At 45.4% G+C, this 17,681-nt stretch overlaps 1 protein-coding gene across 6 annotated transcripts in view; it reads right to left on the bottom strand.

Moving 5' to 3' along the window:
- The window catches only part of USP46 (ubiquitin specific peptidase 46), a 427,508-nt gene extending 415,776 nt beyond the window's left edge, over positions 1–11,732 (bottom strand). For 2 of the 6 annotated variants that reach the window (XM_069631663.1, XM_069631662.1), the window contains exon 1: positions 11,142–11,653. In XM_069631663.1, coding sequence (XP_069487764.1) covers positions 11,142–11,177 — 36 coding nt within the window. In that variant the 5' untranslated portion in view covers positions 11,178–11,653. Of the gene's footprint in view, positions 1–11,141 lie in introns of all 6 variants that reach the window. The other 4 variants (XM_069631665.1, XM_069631664.1, XM_069631661.1 and 1 more) reach the window with 4 other exon arrangements.
- Between the last annotated feature and the right edge of the window lie 5,949 nt (positions 11,733–17,681).

The raw sequence follows: 17,681 nt of genomic DNA, 5'->3' as shown, positions 1-17,681 counted from the left end.
ACATTCGATTTCTTAATGGTAAAATATTTAGTCTCACCATGGCCACTATACACTAATGGGCTGGAGATTGAATTGTGCTCACTTGCTCGAAAATATTCAACCACTAGAGGTAGTAGAGGTAGCTAGATCTCAGTGACCACAAATAAGTTATACTGATCATGGCTTGTTCAAATTCCAAAACCATGGCTTTCTTTCCAAGCTGTTGCTTTTGAATTGTGCCTGCCTTAAGATCTGTGACCTCTAGACCTCACTTTTTGCATATGAAGGCACAATTCTTGAACCAAGGATGGGCAGTCAAGATACCTTTTGACCAATTTCCCCCATAGAAATGTTAATGTTTGGGTTTTCCATGGAACCAGAGAATAATTTGTCAATATTCCACAAATCTTAACTCTACCCGTTGTGAAACAGGCAAGGTATCAAGAGAAAGACGCAAAAGTAACAGTTTGAAAACCTTTATTATCAAACTTTGTGGGGTTGGTGTAATGCCTACCTGGCCCCGAATAGAAAGGGATTGTTCCCTCAACTGATGCTTCTAAGGGCCGTCGATGTCTCGAAGTACAAAACCAAAGTTTGTCTTTGTCCAAACCTATACTTGCCCTCCAAATGCAATAGGGGGGGCTTCTAAAAAGGAACTTGTGACTCCAAAAAAGGAAATGTAAACCACAGCTGGTTTCAGGTAGTCTTGCCAATAAGTGTAGTTCTGCCAGCTCAAATAGTTAAATTCAAAAGGATTGCTTTTGGAACCTTCCACATAGGGCTCTTGCAGTAAGTCAATAGAGTTCACAATGTCTCTGGGTCTCTTGGGGTTCCCTTCTCCAAGCTTTGATCCTTCCAGTTCCAAAACAAAAATACACAGTTCTAGTTAGGTCTCTCAGGGGTCCCTTCCGCAAGTATAATCCTCTCGTCACGAAAATCGACAATGTCTGTTGTGGGCCTCTTACGGTTCCCTTCCCCAAGACTAGACCCCTCTGGTTTCAAACAAAAAGTTCCTCTTGTCAGCATGTACCTTGTAGTATCGGAGACTTTCGAGAACACCGGGCACTTTGCTCCTCCCAGGCACGACCACTCTGACCTCCAACCTCTCTCCTTATTCTCTGGCACCTTTTCCTCTTCTGTGCCTCTTTCACTCTGTCCTTTTTAACTTTACTGTGCTTCCTGCACACCTTCTTTTCTTGTCGTGCACACTTGCACCTTCTTTCCACCTTTCTGTGCCTCTTGCACACTTCTCTTTGCTCTTCACTGTGCTCTCTTGCACCTTCATTTTCCCTTTAACGAGCCTCTTGCAAACTCTGTATTTCTTTTGAGTCACTTGCTCCCTCTTGCTCACTTTCGGGTTGCCTTTACCCTCTCTTGACTGTCAGTTGTCCTTCTCACTGTCTCGTTGCTGTCTCTCTCGGTTTCGGGTCGTTTGCAGCCCTCTCTTTACTTTTCGGATCTCTCTCAGCCCCTCTTGGCTGTTTCCGTGCAATCAGCGCACTTTACTGTCTTATTATTTCCATGCCTCTAGCGCACCTTTTCTGTCATTCCGCTTTGCTTTCTTTCACTGCTTTCCAGCTTTCGCTTAATTCACTTTGCTTTGACCTTTCTCTTGCTTCGTTTTGCTTTCTGTCACTGCTTTCCAGCTTTCCCTTGCTAAACTCTTCTTTGCACAATGCTCCTGCTCCAGCAACCAGCATGCTACTGAGTTTCTCTCTGCCTTATGAAACTCACCAACAGCAGTGCGGCACCGGCAAACAGGTCAAATGGGTTTGGGTCCAGGTCAGGGTCTCACCACCTGCCCCTCAGACAACTCTGGGACCCACACACATCCTAGGGGAATGAGCACTGGCCTAAACAATGCTAATAAACTGCCTTCAGTCCCGCTCTGGCTTCGTGGAGACATGGCTCCCTCGCGACCTGCTGCCCCTCATACACAGCGGGCCAGCGCCTCGGCATCCCGCACTCCACCGATCCTTCTTGGCTCCTCTTCTTGCAGCCTTCTGCTCCTTGGCCTCCTGGTTCCATCCCGCAACCCCAGCTCGCTCAATGATTCTGGCAGAACCACCCTTTTTATCCTGCAGATGAGGAGAGTCAATTGGAGTCAAGTGAGCACAGTTGAGGAAAAATGCCTGACCTTGCCTGACTATTAGTGGGATAATTCAAAGGTGTTAGATGGTAAGCCTCACTTTGTATACCTATGTTGTTTCCATCTGTAATCCTCATTGCTTCCAATCGCCTCTTCTTCACCCCAGTACTTATTGGCAATGGGGAGGGGGAGATGCAATGTGATTGGAAATACCCCTATAAGGCTGAGGAAGAGTGTGTTGGTATATAATTGGGAAAGGGGGAATACCATGTCTCGCCCTTGGGTATTCTCCTCCCAGTCCCCCGCAAACTTCCACTCAAGTGATCCTCCCTTGCTTGTCCACCCCCAGGTCAGGATCTAAAAGCGATGGCCCTTCCCTGGCCACCTGAATGGAAGATCCTGGTGGAGTAGATGGGAGAATACTGTCAGGTTTCTCACACTGCACACTAATGCACGAGGTACCACTTTCCAGACGTAAAGACACCTGTGTCAGGCATCACTCAGTAGGCAGGAGCTACCGCTGCAAACTAGGATTGAGTACCCAGAATGTCCCAAATCCAACTTCCATGTGAAACTCACACTACCCATGGGGCTCAAATGTGTACTAGATTCTTCATTAATAACATTATCAATACTCAAAAGTTAGTGTCACATATGCATGTTTGCAAGCAACCAGGTGGCCTGGAGAGCCATATGTAGCTCCTGGCAGCTGTTGGTTTCAAGCTAACCAGGCTATCCTAGGCTTGAAGCAGGAACTAAATAGCACACTGCAATTCCGAGCCCTGCTCTCCCTCTTCTGGCTACTGTAACTCTGCTCCCTTCCCATGAATGCTGATCTCAGATGGACTTCAGTGGTCTGCACCCTGTTGTGAATGTGGCTTGGTTATGTCAGTACTGCCTCTGAAGCACATCTTCCCAGCAGACCCCATTGGGAGGGATCTTGTAATCTAGGAGGAATGCGTGGCCCTTTGTGGCTGGTCAGAAGGATTAAAAAGACCAAGGTTCACCTTGTTACAACTGTGTTTTATAAAAATTAAGAGAAACGGTCTACCTTTCCCTAATCTAAGGCTTGCCCTGCCGAACACAACTAAAACGAGGGTGCCCGTCATCAATGTACAAGTCCAAAACAAGAGTCCGACCACAGTCTTGAAACTAATCTATCCTGACCCTGCCACCAATTCTAAACAACTAAAGACCAGGAGAATATATAACCCCAGGAGAAGAGAGTCAAAGGTTACTTCCCAATAGACCTATTCTGTTTTAAAATGGAATATGCAAGCAGCGTTCAGATCTCCTTTTCACAAGTACGTTCAGTTCCCTTATAGGACTTTTCCACGTCTTGCTGGATAATCCTTTGATTCCTCAAAGTTCGTTCTACAGGGGTATTGACCACTAACTTCTTCTGTGTCTTGTTTCTTTTAGGGTATAGTCTCTCGCTCCTTTGTTATTATACTATCCTCGTGGTTGTTGGCCAGTCGATTATTCTCTGGTTCCTGTTGACAAAAAGTCACTTTGTCTCTTGCTCTCCTAGTAGTATGGGTTCTTGCTTTAGGAGACTAAAATGCATGTCTTGGTTTCTCCATTTCTCCCCTGTGATCTGTGTAATATAGCCAGGGTTTCGATTGGGATAGGGTTTGGCTCTTCTATACTATGGGGAGTATATAAAAAAGTAGTTATTTTCACACATCTTAGGTTTCTTTGCACTACTGGGATGAGTATAAGAGGTCCCATAGTTATTCTCTCTCTTTTTATAGTTTCCGTTACTTCTGGAACAAGTGTGAGGGGGCCCATAGCCATTGCCACTCTTCTTATTGTACTGCCAATTAGGGTATAGCCACTCTGTAGCAGCTCCTCGCTCCGGGTCTGGCGCACTTCCCATTCCCTGCCTTGGTTAGGGTTTGCGTCCATGGGTTGGCGTCTCATCTTGATACTTTGTTTCTTCGGTGCAGGATGGCTTCTGTCCTTTCCTTTGGTCTGCTCCACAGTACGGCGTGGTGTACTTCTAGGATGGTGCTTCTTGCTTGGAGAAGGCTCCCCCCCCCCTTCTATCCCTTGTTGACATGTCAAGTAGACAGTGCTTCTCTCGTTTATTTCCTCCGTCAATACAGCCAGGGCCACCTCCATGTCGACAACGTTAGTGGAAAGAGGTTTCTCCTCTCCCTCCAACCGGATCCTCTTACTAGCGAATCCCTCCTGGGATTCTCATCCATGGCAGAGCCTCCCGGTAGGTTCTCTGCCCTCAGGAGTTTCTCAGACATCTGTTCTTCTGTTTGATAGATGGGGGACCAGCCTCTCTGTCTCCACACAACCCATTAGAAACTCTCGGGTCCCTCTCCATGTCAGCTTTGCTCATCCCATCTTTAGAAGAGCACATTGAGGCTTCCTCAAGCTTCAGCCATAGTCCTTCCCTTGCGTTCGGACCAGGCTCTGTTTCACTCCATTGGGCTTCCTCGTCTCAGTGTCAAGCTGTTGCTCATTCTTTATTACCCTCTGGAGCTTACTAGTGTCAGTACCATCTGGACACTCCTGAGTAGAGATATCACAATAATAGTTGAGAAGGATTCTAGTGAGGTAGAGGTTTCCTTTTTTGTCCCTTGAGGGAATCGAAAGGGAGATCCTTCTCGGAACGGGAGTCCCTATCCCCAAGAGAGGGGTCTCTCCCTGGGAGATCCCACTTTATGCCATCCCTAAGGGGAACATTGCGTAGCAGGCCCACCTCCATAGACTCACAAGAAGAGACTCCTCTCTGGGGAGAAGTGACTAATTTGTCACACCTTCCTGCAGGAGGATCATAAGGCACCTTCCTGGCCATTCATGGCTGAAGCCCTGTTCAAAGAGGTGACATGTATTATATCAAAATAACAGTGGCTGTATACTTGTGTGACCCTAGCAGCCAACATGTCACAACCGTCCATGGCTTTTATTTAAAGATGAACGTGCCACAAGGCTGACTAAAGTAGACAATCATTATGTTTTGAACAAGTGCTGTCACATTGTGTTCCTACAGCTGTCAGGAATGCATATTGGACATTTGAACATGCTCTGTTGCCACTGGATTGGAATTGCTGAGGGGGTCAGTAGGCTATCTCAGCAAAGGCACATATGTCACCATTTTTATTTTGCATAAAGCTTTTATGAAAGGAGGATTAGCAGACGTCCCTTTCAGAAATAGAATTCCCCAAGTCATTTCAACTAAGATTTTTTTTTTTTAAAGCTATGGCTTTTACACCCTTGCATATAGCAACCCGTCACAGTAGCATCTCCCTACACCTCCACTTACAGCGCTGATGACTGATGAAAATACCAGTTATACTGTGACTGCGAATTAAACCCATGGAGCTGCACAACACTGATCCAGTGCAAATGATTTCTACTATAACTAACTTAATGGATCTACGCCAATTAAATGAATGCCTTGTCCGTCCCAAACTCCTAGTTCACTCCCTCTACCCTCCCCTAGCAACTTACACTAAAACGGCACCCTTTTTGGTTTTGGTGCAAGCCACAAATATCGCCAAAACATTGCTACTGTAAAATGATCAAGTAGAAGGGGAGGGAGCAGTGTATGGCATTGGCATGGCAACTGCTGACGCGTGGCGATGAAATGGCCGAAGCACCAGCGTGGCGTTTTTTTTTTTTCCACGGTGGGCTGTGGTTCTGCTATTTCACTGGCAAGCGTTGGCAAGTTGCCATGTCAACACTAACTACTTTTTAACGAAGTAGAATGTCCTCATGTCTCTTGGAGGACGAGGGCTATCTAGACCAGCTAAATCGGGAGGCTGCTCGAGGGCAGATCAAGGGCTATAACACCCATATATCGCAGTACAGCATGCAAGATGGTCTGTCTCTGTACTATCCTGCATTGGCGGCGGTGCGTCCTGAGGACTTTGGAAGCATGCCGGGGCTCGTAGTCCGCATGCAGCTCTCCCTGGCCTGCCCTGCTAGCCAACTGTGAGTGAAGGACTATCCGTCCCGATCAGGGGTAGCTCTCGCACTCTCTCGGCTGCTTCGTACTTAATGAGATTGATATTTCTGCTTTCAATCTGTGTCTCATCTACAGCTGGGGAGAAATTACATACGAGGAGGGACACAAAGCTTGTTGGTGTTCTTTAGTTATTTACCCACTCACTGACTGGCCATGGCCATGCTAATCCCTAGGGCTATTCCCACCCATTTCCTGCCCCTCACCACCCAAAACACATCCTCCTGGGATCTATTTGAGCAAGCTTTATCAAGTCTTACCATCAAACTTTCTCTAGCATACCAAACTCTCTCTACAGTCATACCCCTGCGCCTTCTACACCGCACACCAACGCTACTCCCACTCTTTCAACCCTCACCCACCCTACTGCCACTCCCTCTACACCCACTAATCCACCCTACCCCGCTCTGTCTACCCCCACCCACCCTACCACTTCTCCCTCCACCTCAAAATACCCACCCTACTGCTCTCTCTAACCCTACTCCATCTTCGTGCCATCACCCATCCGATCCCCCTTTCTCTACTAAACCCTACCCCTTCTCTCTTTATCCCCACCATACACTATACCCCATCTCTCTGGCTCCACCTGTCCCCTAAACTCTTTATTCCCCCACCCACTTTACCCCAATCTACCCCCTCTATTCGATTGCCACATTACTCCTTCTTGTCACACCTCTCACACTATTTCTTACCCACTCACTCCGACCCATTCTCGCTCATATTTCCTTTTGCTCATCATCAATGGCACTCTCCATCAATGGTTTCCTCCCTGGCTCTATTCCCCTTCTCATTCTGCACCCCTCATCACATACTCCTTTTAAACTGCACTCTCCTCCTTGCACCCCGGGGCCTATAAATGCAACATGCAAAGGACATCAGTAAACACCAAAACTATTGGCATTGCCAATGGTAGTTTTCCTTTTGTCAGGGGATAATCATTAGTTAACGGACAGCATTTCCATTGTTTATAAAAATATGTGATTGTGAAATCTGCTAGAAAGGCATACTCCCTTATTTAACCTCCACAGTTTCCATGTTTTACCGGTTTGGTATCCCCCTCCCGCTATTATTTTTATTTCCCCTTCAGCACAATGTTTTCCCCCCCACGCACCTAAGAAAACCAAAAAAGATTTGTGAACTTGTGCTTTCCATTGGTAAACTATTGTGCAGCAATGCTGGTCCAAAACTATTGCAAAAAATTTCCCCCGGTACAGTATACCCCTTTCCTTGTCTTCGAACTCATTCGGGGACAATTACTGAGGAGCAAAGTCCTTACTAAAACGGTTTCAATAAATTGGGATAAGCCTGGGACTCATTCAGTGTTAGCACCCGGCGAGGGGCAATCAGATTGCTACAATCAATCTGATTGGCCCTTGCCGGGTCGTTACCCAGCCGATAGGAATTACCTGTGCGAGGGACGATCGATGCGTCCCTTGCTTTACCTTTCCTTTCGCTGTCTGCCCGTCATGGAAAGGGAGAAGGGACTACGTGTAGTGCCTTCGTCCCGATCTAAGGCGGCCATTTTTTTGTTGAGTTGAGAAACGGTTGCACCGCTGTCTCTCAACTCGAGAAAAATTGCTATTAGTCACCCGGTACAACGTTCCGGGGTACTAATAGCAATAGATCCCTCGGATGGGGGCATTACCAGTAGGGTAAGGCCCCTGGGGCAATAGTCAGAAACCCGAGCGACGCACATGCTCGCCCCAGACTTATATCAGGGCATGTAAAACCGGGTGCAGCCACCCGACGCACACACCTCCCCACCACCACATTCTACATAAGATAACACTGAGTACATGCAGCACTTCCCACACCCCTCAAGTTTTGACATGTTGTAGTTGCTTTAGGGTCCTGAAGTAAAGTTGCGCTTCCATGCTCGTTTCCATCAAGCTTGCGCAGTCATACCTAACGTGACAAAAGAATGGGCCCAGCTTACAATAAAAGGCACGAAGAAAAGATGGCTTTAATCAAGTCAACACATCAAGATGTGGATAGTCACACATCCAACCCCATTTTTGACGAACCTAGGGGCAAAAAAACTCACATGGAACATGTTGTTGACTGTTCAAGAACTACATGGAAATGTTGAGTAGAACAGAATACGCCCTGGCAGGAAAAAGGCAGCTCGACTGAAGCATTGGCGTGGAATGGCAGTGAACATTTCCTGGTCTAAGCAAGGTGCTCACGCCGACCGTCTTTGTCAACCATAAAAACGTGATAATGCACAAGATAAAAAGTTCGATACCAGGACTCAAGGTCCACAGAAACCTGTGCACAATTATTTGGCGAACCACCGAACGAGCTCTTGCATGCTAGTTTGGAGAGATGACAGACACAATGGTCTGAGGGATACCGGTATATCACACCATCAGTGCCACAATACAAGATATATATCGACATGCTAAAACACACGTACTAGGAGAACAACTCACGATTGTTTGCTACAGAGTAGAAAAAGGAAACCGTGAGGTGGAGACAGTCTAAAGAAACTGGTGCACTGATAACTGACGGAAGTGCCCGCTCAAGTTCAATTCCAAACTGGTTAGCTGACAGAGATTATCTGAATAAATGCCATTGGAACATATGGTTGCATGGGAAAAGAGTTCAAATAAAGCAAACGCAGTACTGTGATGATATGCATGCCATGAAACCTTGATAATAAACAGACACAATAAAGGTGACCAAGACAGACAAAAAAGTCCTCACCGAAGACAGCAGAGTATGGTACATGGAAAAGGTAACGTTTTATGAATGAGAACAAAACGAGCAAAGCACCAGACAGAAGCAGACTGAGGCAAAGAAACACTCTAAAGGCTCAGCAATGCCCGGCAGAGGAGACAGAAGGAGTGAGGATGTCGAACCTGGCGAATTGAAGGGCGTCCTAATCTTTGCTGGGACATCTGTGGACAGTGAACATGAGAGCTCCACAATGAAACCCCTTTTATGAGAGCACTGGTGGTCTATATTCTTCAGGTGAAACCCCATATTATTTGGGGCATGCAAAAAAAAGGAGGCCCAGAAACACACACTAGGAACTATATGGTGTGGAAAATTATACATCTATTGTTAAACAAAAGGAGGTATGTGGTGTCTTAGAACAGTGATTTCTAATTCACATATTGGGGTTGAATTTCATGGTCAAAGAATCTCTGTTCTGGAAACTCTTCCAGTGCCACACGCCTTGACAAAAGGGCTTGATCACTTACTGTGAACACAAGCAAGTCCAGATTAGGTTTCAGCGGAATCAATAATGGGGTTGCCGGTGTTCACATGCAGGGAGAATGTGTCCTGTGAACTACCCCCTTCAGGGACAGGTGAAAGACTGGCCATCGTTTGAACACCACTACAACACGTGCAGAGCAAAAAATGCTGGCATGCAAGTCTACTGAAAGGAATTATAAGTGGGTGAAAAGCATTCCCAGCCATCCCACGGAACACCCGACAAGGCCTGCAGATAGGAAGTTGTGGAATGATCTAAAGCGTTGGTAAAGTGGCGAAGATGGGGGCTTGGTACAGGCACATGCAAAGGGAGAGTATGGAGGTAAGTGGCAACGTGACAGCCTGGAGTGCCTTGGTACAGAGGATGTTTCTCTCACCAGATTATAGACCCTTTGAGGCACACTGTCAAATTAATGGATGATGATGGAATGTAAGAGGAACGTTGGGTAGGATGTTGAGTGGAGGGTGAAGACACGGACATGGAACTACCTGCTGGAAGGACTGCTGCAGAAGACAGAGGTGTAAAGGCATTGATGTTGAGCTCCTAGGGGGTAGTTATGCAAGTCGCTGGGTTGATGATTTAGATGAGGTCGCTAAGATACTGTACATGGAAATGAGGAATATGTACTGATTAAGGTGTGCTGACTCGTTTATACCAAATACAAATATAGTTTTTAAACAATATATCGATCAGTCCTTACTGGAATAATGCGTTCAGAGTGGGTCTTGTCAGACTGCCATGTATGATGAAGATGCCCTTGAAATTCTGAGCTTTCCTAGAGATCTCAAGTTGTCATGTGTCACACATGACAATATGCCCCATTGCATTCAGGAAATTACTGTCTACTCTTCTGTTCTTTTGCATTCAGGCAATGGCAGTCCTGTATGTCTCCCCGTCATCCCCCAATATAAATGCAGGACTACAAGTCCCAGAAAGCAAAGGAACAAAAAAAGATTGGTCTAGCATCATCTTAATGAAATGAGGCATGTTGAGTTGAGACATACGTGTATAGTCATGAATAGCATGATCATTAACCATCTAGCAACTAAGGACCGTAGGGGCAAGGGTACAATTTGCATGAAGGGTAAGTGATGACTGAAAGGGGGATAGAGATACAAGGGACTTCAGTCGTTTAGCAGCTTCCAAACAAGTGTTCATTGAAAATGATGGTCCTCCGTTCCTTTCCTAAGTGGAGGAGAGCAGCCTGATCTCGGAAACTAGTGAGCACTTCACTCAACCCTGAAGGCTTCCCCCTTGCATTGCAAAACATAGGACTGGGATTACAGACCGGGAAAAGGTAGACTAACACTTACGTGGAATGGGCATACCTGCCAAGTTTCACAATGGAGGGTCTGCACTGCATGCTGGGAATTTTAAGCCGAAAACGGAAAAACTAAACTATAAATTCCAACATACAATCTGAAGCAAAAACCGTGACTTTCTCGAGGTGTCACGCATGGAACGGGGAAACTTGGCAGGTAGGACTGGGCCAACTTGAGTAGTCAGCTGGACCAACTCGTTTTTCATGGAAGATTTGTATAGCACAACCTACTAATTGGGGGCGTGAAATAGCTGCCTTATACCTATATGCCAAAAGATCAACAAACCCACGTACTAATTTTAGGGGAAATGACTGCGTTGCTGCATGTCAGGTGCAAGAACCCCACCCAGGCCTTATTTCTTGCATTTTTGTAGCCGTGGTCCTACATTTGAATAAGCAAACCTGGAACTCACAGAATACAAATCATAGGAACGCTACTCATGCCATTCATGAGACAACTTCAGAGGCACACGAAGTATAAGTTGGCTCAGCACCTGCGCTCATCACAGGGCCGTGTGGCTGTCCCCTATCTCGGGCCTCGCGTACTCACCATATTACAGAGGGAGCCGATGTTCCGGACCGTCATTTATGGGCTAGAGGTTGCAGGGACCCTGCAGCGACATCATTATAATGGTGAACCAGCAACCATGGGCCCGGGGGATTAAAGGGTGTGTGAGAGGCAGAGAGGCTGCTGCTAAAGGCATGGAGTGGATGGGTGGGAGGAGGTGCTTTCAGTCGGGCTGTGATGGCACAGCATGCAGGAGGGAAATGATGACTGCGTGTGAAGCCCCCCTACATCGCCAGGGCCTGCGACCCCCACCCCATGGCCAGCAGAGCCGCCGACCTTACTGCCCGCCGACGGCGCTGGACGTCAGTAGCCTCAGCCGCTAGAGAAGGGCAGAAAGGCGCAGGCCCCGGCTTTCCTGCTCCATCCCTGGCTCCATGTCAAGCAGAGCCAGTCAGCGCACGGAGGGGCTGACAACCGAGAAGGGTCAGCGTCGGGATTGGCGGCTGCAGAGGCCAACCGGGATAGCGGGCCGGGCTCCGTGGCTCGGGAGCCGCCAATGGCCGGGCTAGGGGGCGGGGCGTGCGAGATGCAGTTCCGCTGAGGCGGTGTGTACGTAAGCCCGGTCACGGGATGGGTCTGTCCTGGGAACCGCGCAGCGTTTATGGCACCGTAAGCGTGGTAACTAACGCGCGTGCTGCCCAGGACCCAGTCCTACGAGGCGAGGAGCGTTTCCTTTTCCTATTGTAAACTTGGTCATGACACGGTGATATCCGTTGCGGAACAGGGTGCTAATCTGTACGGTGTTGGTTTTTTTTTGGTTGTCTTGTCATGGTTAGCTGCTGCCCTGCCGCTGTGTTATTTTGCTAGACATACTGAATTTTGTATGACACATGCTGTTTTTGCAGAGGACTTTTCCGCACAAAACTCGAACTGCTTTTTTTATAGCGGGACACTGGCAGGGTGAGTCTGTCATCCGAATGTTTACGGTAGACCCTTGCGTTCAAATAGTGCAGGACCGGTTATACTACTGCAAAGACCTATGTGTTTTTTGAATGTCATTGACATCGTGGTCTCTGTCCTTCATGCGATAGGTAAGGCGGACACGGTCTTAAACATGAGGGAGGAATAACCATGCAGCAAAAGGCCAATTTTCATCACGCCCCAATCACAAAGCACCCACCCATACACATAAGATTCACAACTTGGTATTTTTTTTAGTTTTTTTACTTGCATACGCACTTTCGTATGAAAGAATCAAACCCTGGGTTCGGCGTTTTAAGATAAACTGCCTGAGAGTTTTTGTATTTTCTCTTATTTGATACTTTAAATGCAAGCAAGAATAGGCTTTCAGAATGTCATACATTGCACTACATAAAACGGCATTGATTTACATTCCAAATCTAAAAGGGCAAATAGCATTATTTGAACTTTGCATGTGAGCTGGGATGGTAATACAGTAGACCGCGAACTTTAAAGTATGCTTCCTAGCAACAGGCTACGTGCCCAGTTTTCGTGCAATTTATGGCTGGCTGCCAGTCCATCCTATGCTGTTACATTGTCAACAAAAGTATTATTGATAAGAAAGACTGTCTCTGGCATGAAAATATGCTCTCTAAAAACAAATTTTTATATTTTCAGTGATGGCCATTCAATTCTTTCCTTTATGTGACATTGTATGAAAATGAGTTTGGAAGCGGCACACGCCACGTTTAACACAAGAACTGCTTAAAAGTGTTACAGTGGTGCATCTTTTAACTGTCTATGTATTTAGCTGTGATTCACAATAGCGCCCAAACATGTTAAAGCAGGCTGTGGCCTCTGGGACAAGTGTCTGCAGGGCAGTTTTTAGGTAACATAGCACCCATGGCAAAACACTTGATCTATGCGCCTATACTACAAACCCACCAACACCCCTCCCAGGTATTAGAAAATCAATGCAATGTAATCAAAAATTCGTTTTATTGAAAGATAAATGGATGGCTCTACATATAGCGTGAAAGTCTCAGAAAATGTAATCTCCAGTAGGCAACATTACATAAAACGCCAGATATTATTAGAAAATGGAGATCGTTCATGACCTCTAAGCCAATTGGAATGTTTAGAGTGGAGTCAATAACTACTAGTATTGACTACATTCTGAACATTCTGTCTTCAAAAGCAGACCGGGGAAAAAACAATGCAATTTGATGCGAGGAGTCTATCAACAAGACACTTCCTTTCTGGGAGCAACTTCTTTTTCACTGCGCCATCCTATTTAACACACCAGAGAGAAAGATAAAACATGGGAATATGCTTTAACTTTCCTAGAGATAAACCGTTTATTTTCACATGGCGCATAAACACATGCTCATGTTGCACCCATTAATTTAGCCATGTTTGCTATTAAAATAATTAACTTATGAAGAAAACCGTATTATTTTAACATTAAAAAGTAAAACCACATTTAATTTACTAACTGAGTTTGTCTATTTGCTTTAAAGTATATTTATTTTACTTAACCTCCAAAGCAAGTATTCGTATTACCACTGTGTGCTAATAAACCCGGACCGCGGGCACTTGGGATAAGGATTTATGACGTTCGGCTTCACCTCAGGCCATAACTTGGTGGTGGGTAATCACCCCGCTGTAACAACCCCACCCTCAGTCTATAAAGCTATATAATTGGTGTATAATTAAAGTACTTAAAAGTAGATACCGCAAAATAGACAGTATTGCAAAAATTAATTCACTTTCAATATATACAATCATTGCCTAAAGCACATTCTCCTAGATTCTGCTGCTGCAAAATCTATTTTTACAATCCTTCTGCTCTCAATCGAATATTAAACTAGCACCTATAGCTCCTCTTCTTACTTAAATAATTAGTATTTTTATTAGCTTTAATTTACTGAAACTCATCTAAACAGTTTGTAACAGCACCTGCAACCAAGATTCTCAAGGTGTCCCACGAAACAAATATTTCTTTGTATGGTGAGTATGTTGGTAAAAAGAAATCCTATTAACTATCCACAACTCGTAGTCATTTGCTCTGTCAATAACTGTAGTTGTGGAAACCACGAGTCAACCTTTTTTTGAATAGCAACCAATAGGAATTAATTCATTTAATTTCTGGAAAGTTCCATACCTGCTGTGTTAAACAGCCTTGGATGACTCCTCTCTTGAAAAAACTAACTTGGGTCTTGCTGCCCCTATAATGCTGCTAAATCCGTCTGCGATTATTAATGCTGCTAAATCCATCTGCAGCTTTCGATACTCTTGATCATTCCATTTTCTTAGGTGTATTGATGAACTATTATTTATCCCACAGCATACCCTTTTTAGTGATCACTACGGCTTGGCTTTGGTGATCCAGGTAAAAGTAACAAGACCTTGCAGGAACAGTATTAAACGCCTGGAAGGGCTAACCTGCAGGGGCACTGCTACAAAACGCCTGAGATGGAAGCTGGCAGATAAATCCTGAAACTAAACACTCAGAAATTCATGTTATTAGAAGAGCTGACTAAGCCACAGTCAAACATCTCGAATTATGAGGACCCTGACAGAGGTATCCAGGGTTTCTTCCTGCTGAAAAGAGCACTAGTTAGGAAGAAAGCAGCACCGAAAGGCTGTTTTGATGAGTAGTGCATATGGGCAAGATCTTCCTATAAAAGAGCTGTAGAAAAACGGAAATTACAAATCGATATTAATGCCTGGGAATCACGGGAGGCAGCCAGTTTCAGAAGTAACTCGAAAAACATTTGGGCGGCAGTAAATAAAACCCTTGTATATTGGGCACAATTATCGGGTTTAGAGATTATGATCCCAGACAGTGGCTGGGTTGCACATTTCTCAGAATCTCTTAACGATACTGCCATGAACGTAGAGGCCCACAAGGAGTTGGGCAATCGGGAGGCTCAGGACACCCAGGGCAAAGAACCGTGAGCATTGATCAACAACCAAGTGAAATTTGACTATCTAGATGTAATAAAGGCTATTAAGATGTCAAAAAGAAATAGAGCACCAGGTTCGGATTGAATTCCGATAGATTACTATCAAGATTTTATCAGGATCTGGGGATCCATCCTAGCATGGTTGTTTGTTCAATGCGATAACGCTGACAGGCAATGTCCCGGAAGAAGGCAATTATTGTCCCTCTATTTAGGAAAGGGAGTAGAGTTCCCCCCCCCCAATCTTATTGCCCTATTTCGCTCCTTAATTTAAGTTGTAACATTTTTGGGAGATAACTTTTGAAGAGAATGGAGGATTGGGTATCAGCCAATTCAATGTTATCTCCAATCCAACTTGGATTTCGTCCTTTACTTGCAGCTATTGACCAATGCCTAAATCTCTACCTGATTATTGCACACTCGTTGTATATAAAGAAAGAGCCAGTGTACCTTGCATTCATGGACCTAAGCACTGCTTTTGATAAGGTCAACAGAATGAAGTTATGACAGGCGCTGAGGTCCTACGATCTCCCAGTGGGAATCCTGGATCTCTTCATCTCCCTACACTAGAACAATGTGGCATGTGTAAGATCAGGGGCAGAGGGAAGCTGCATGCCTTGGTTTCCAATCCAGGCCAGGGTCAGGCAATGGTGCGTTCTAGCCCCGATCTTATTCTTGCAGTACATTAATAAGCTGCATGAGGTCCTAGTAGATTTTCATGTGGATGGGGGTGGCACTGCCAGTCCTAGTCTATGCGGACGAGTCCGTGCTTATAGCACAGACCCCAAGAGCATTGTAACGTCTGATTAACAGCTAAGTAGCCATTATAGGAGCATTAGATCTGCAGGTAAATAGCAAACAATCTGCAGTAATGCACTGTAGCCCATCTAGTAAGCAGGGGAAGTTTAGGACCATCTGGCGTGGGACAGATCCAATTCCTCAGGTTTACTCATTTGACTATTTCAGAGTCTGTTTCTCAGAGGCTTTTTCCCTTGAGGCCCACTTTAAAAAACAGCTCTGCAGTATGGGGTAGTCAGTAGGGGCATTTTCAGGTTCATGGGGCAACACAAACAGCAGCCGCTGAAGATAATTAAATCGATCTATATGGCTATGACCAGAGGAATAGTAAACTAAGGGGCTGCGATTTGGGGCTACGGGAATCAGAAAGGAATCCAATGCGAAGAAAACGCTTTTCTGAAAAGGTTGCTGGGCCTACCAATGTCAGCACCAAACTTTGCGGTCCAGAATGAACAGGGCCTGAGCTACATTGTGGATGAATTGGTAAGAGAACCAATTTCATTGTGGCTCAGGGTTTGGGCAAATCCCAGTGCTTCCCTGTCCCAGCATATTTTAAAAAACATCTCCAAGATCAATGGGGTGAATCTGTGGGATATATCGACCAGCCCTGCAGAATTCCCCTACCTCACCATCTGCACTTCAGCAGAATGGCTGCGCTGGGTCTGCAGAGTGTCATTCCCTTGCATCAAAACTGCATTTTGCAGCTACTAAAATGATGGCTGCGCTGTCTTTGCCAAGCACCTTTTGGGCGAAATCGAACATGGAACACCCAGAGAATGACTGCCGGTGTTTTCCTTATGTGCACCAAAGAAAAGAATTGAAAAGCAGCGCTTCTTTGCTGCTAGCTCAAAATTTCCCATTGAAAAAGGAAATATTTTACACTTAAAATGATTGCACCCTGATGCTCTTTTCCACCGTTTTCAACAGTACACAGTTTTGTTTTGAGACGCAGCTATGTTCATCTATATTCAGGTTGTGCTCCAGCAAAAGGGGGCATTTCTCACTGAAGGACAGGCTGTGTCAGGCAAGATCTGTGAAATCACAAAGAACTTCATTCCAAGCCGTACGGAAAAACACTTTTTGCAACAGAATATCACAGCTAAACTCGTCACAAGAATCCCTATCTCTCTGTGCTCATGTCAGTTTCAGTGGACCTTTGCCTTGAACGGATTTCTGTGTATGAGAAATGGACTAGGGCTGAAAATAATGTTTAGAAGCTAAATGTAAGAGAAAACCGCACTGTGAAGTGACAGCCAAGGAAAATTAACCACGTGTAAAAATTGTTTTTTTGCAAACAAAGAAATGTCTGTTTAAAGGTAAATTGTTGAATTAAGGCCCTGTCCTTGCATAGGGATGTGAGGGGGGTTTATTTGAAAACATATGTAGGATATTTAATTCCAAAAGTTTTGCTTTCTGGTTTAGGAAAAAAAAAAAGAAAAAAATTATAAAATAAATTTGCTGAAGCCACAGAACCGTTTTTTTCCTGTCCTGTCTTCAAAGGACTGTGCTTCCTGGGAACTGGATCTGCCTCCCGTCTAGTGGACAGCCCCCAGGGCATATGAATAAGCAAGCGTGGTGGATCTCGCACCCTCGTCAGACTCTGTGGCAGTGCTCCAGCCTGGTGCAATAGATTTCTGGGACACATAGGTGTGACTTTCTAACCAAACTGGGGAGCTTCAAAGACAAATCCATGGCAACACAGGGCTAGTGCCGTTCATTCTGGACAGGAAGGCAGTAACGGTAAACCCTGACCAATCCAGTTGTTAGAGGCATGTCAAGCCAAAGGGCCGCCCCCATGGTAAATCCTGTGATGTCATCCGCCTTATAAAAAGTGGAAGCTTGCAAAGACAAAGGACAC

The sequence above is a fragment of the Ambystoma mexicanum genome, chromosome 6q (assembly GCF_040938575.1).
Source record: "Ambystoma mexicanum isolate Mex_15411 chromosome 6q, UKY_AmexF1_1, whole genome shotgun sequence".
NCBI classification, from domain to species: Eukaryota; Metazoa; Chordata; class Amphibia; order Caudata; family Ambystomatidae; genus Ambystoma; species Ambystoma mexicanum.
The sequence above is the reverse complement of the archived record's forward strand: the minus strand, read 5'-3'. Positions and strand labels throughout refer to the sequence as shown.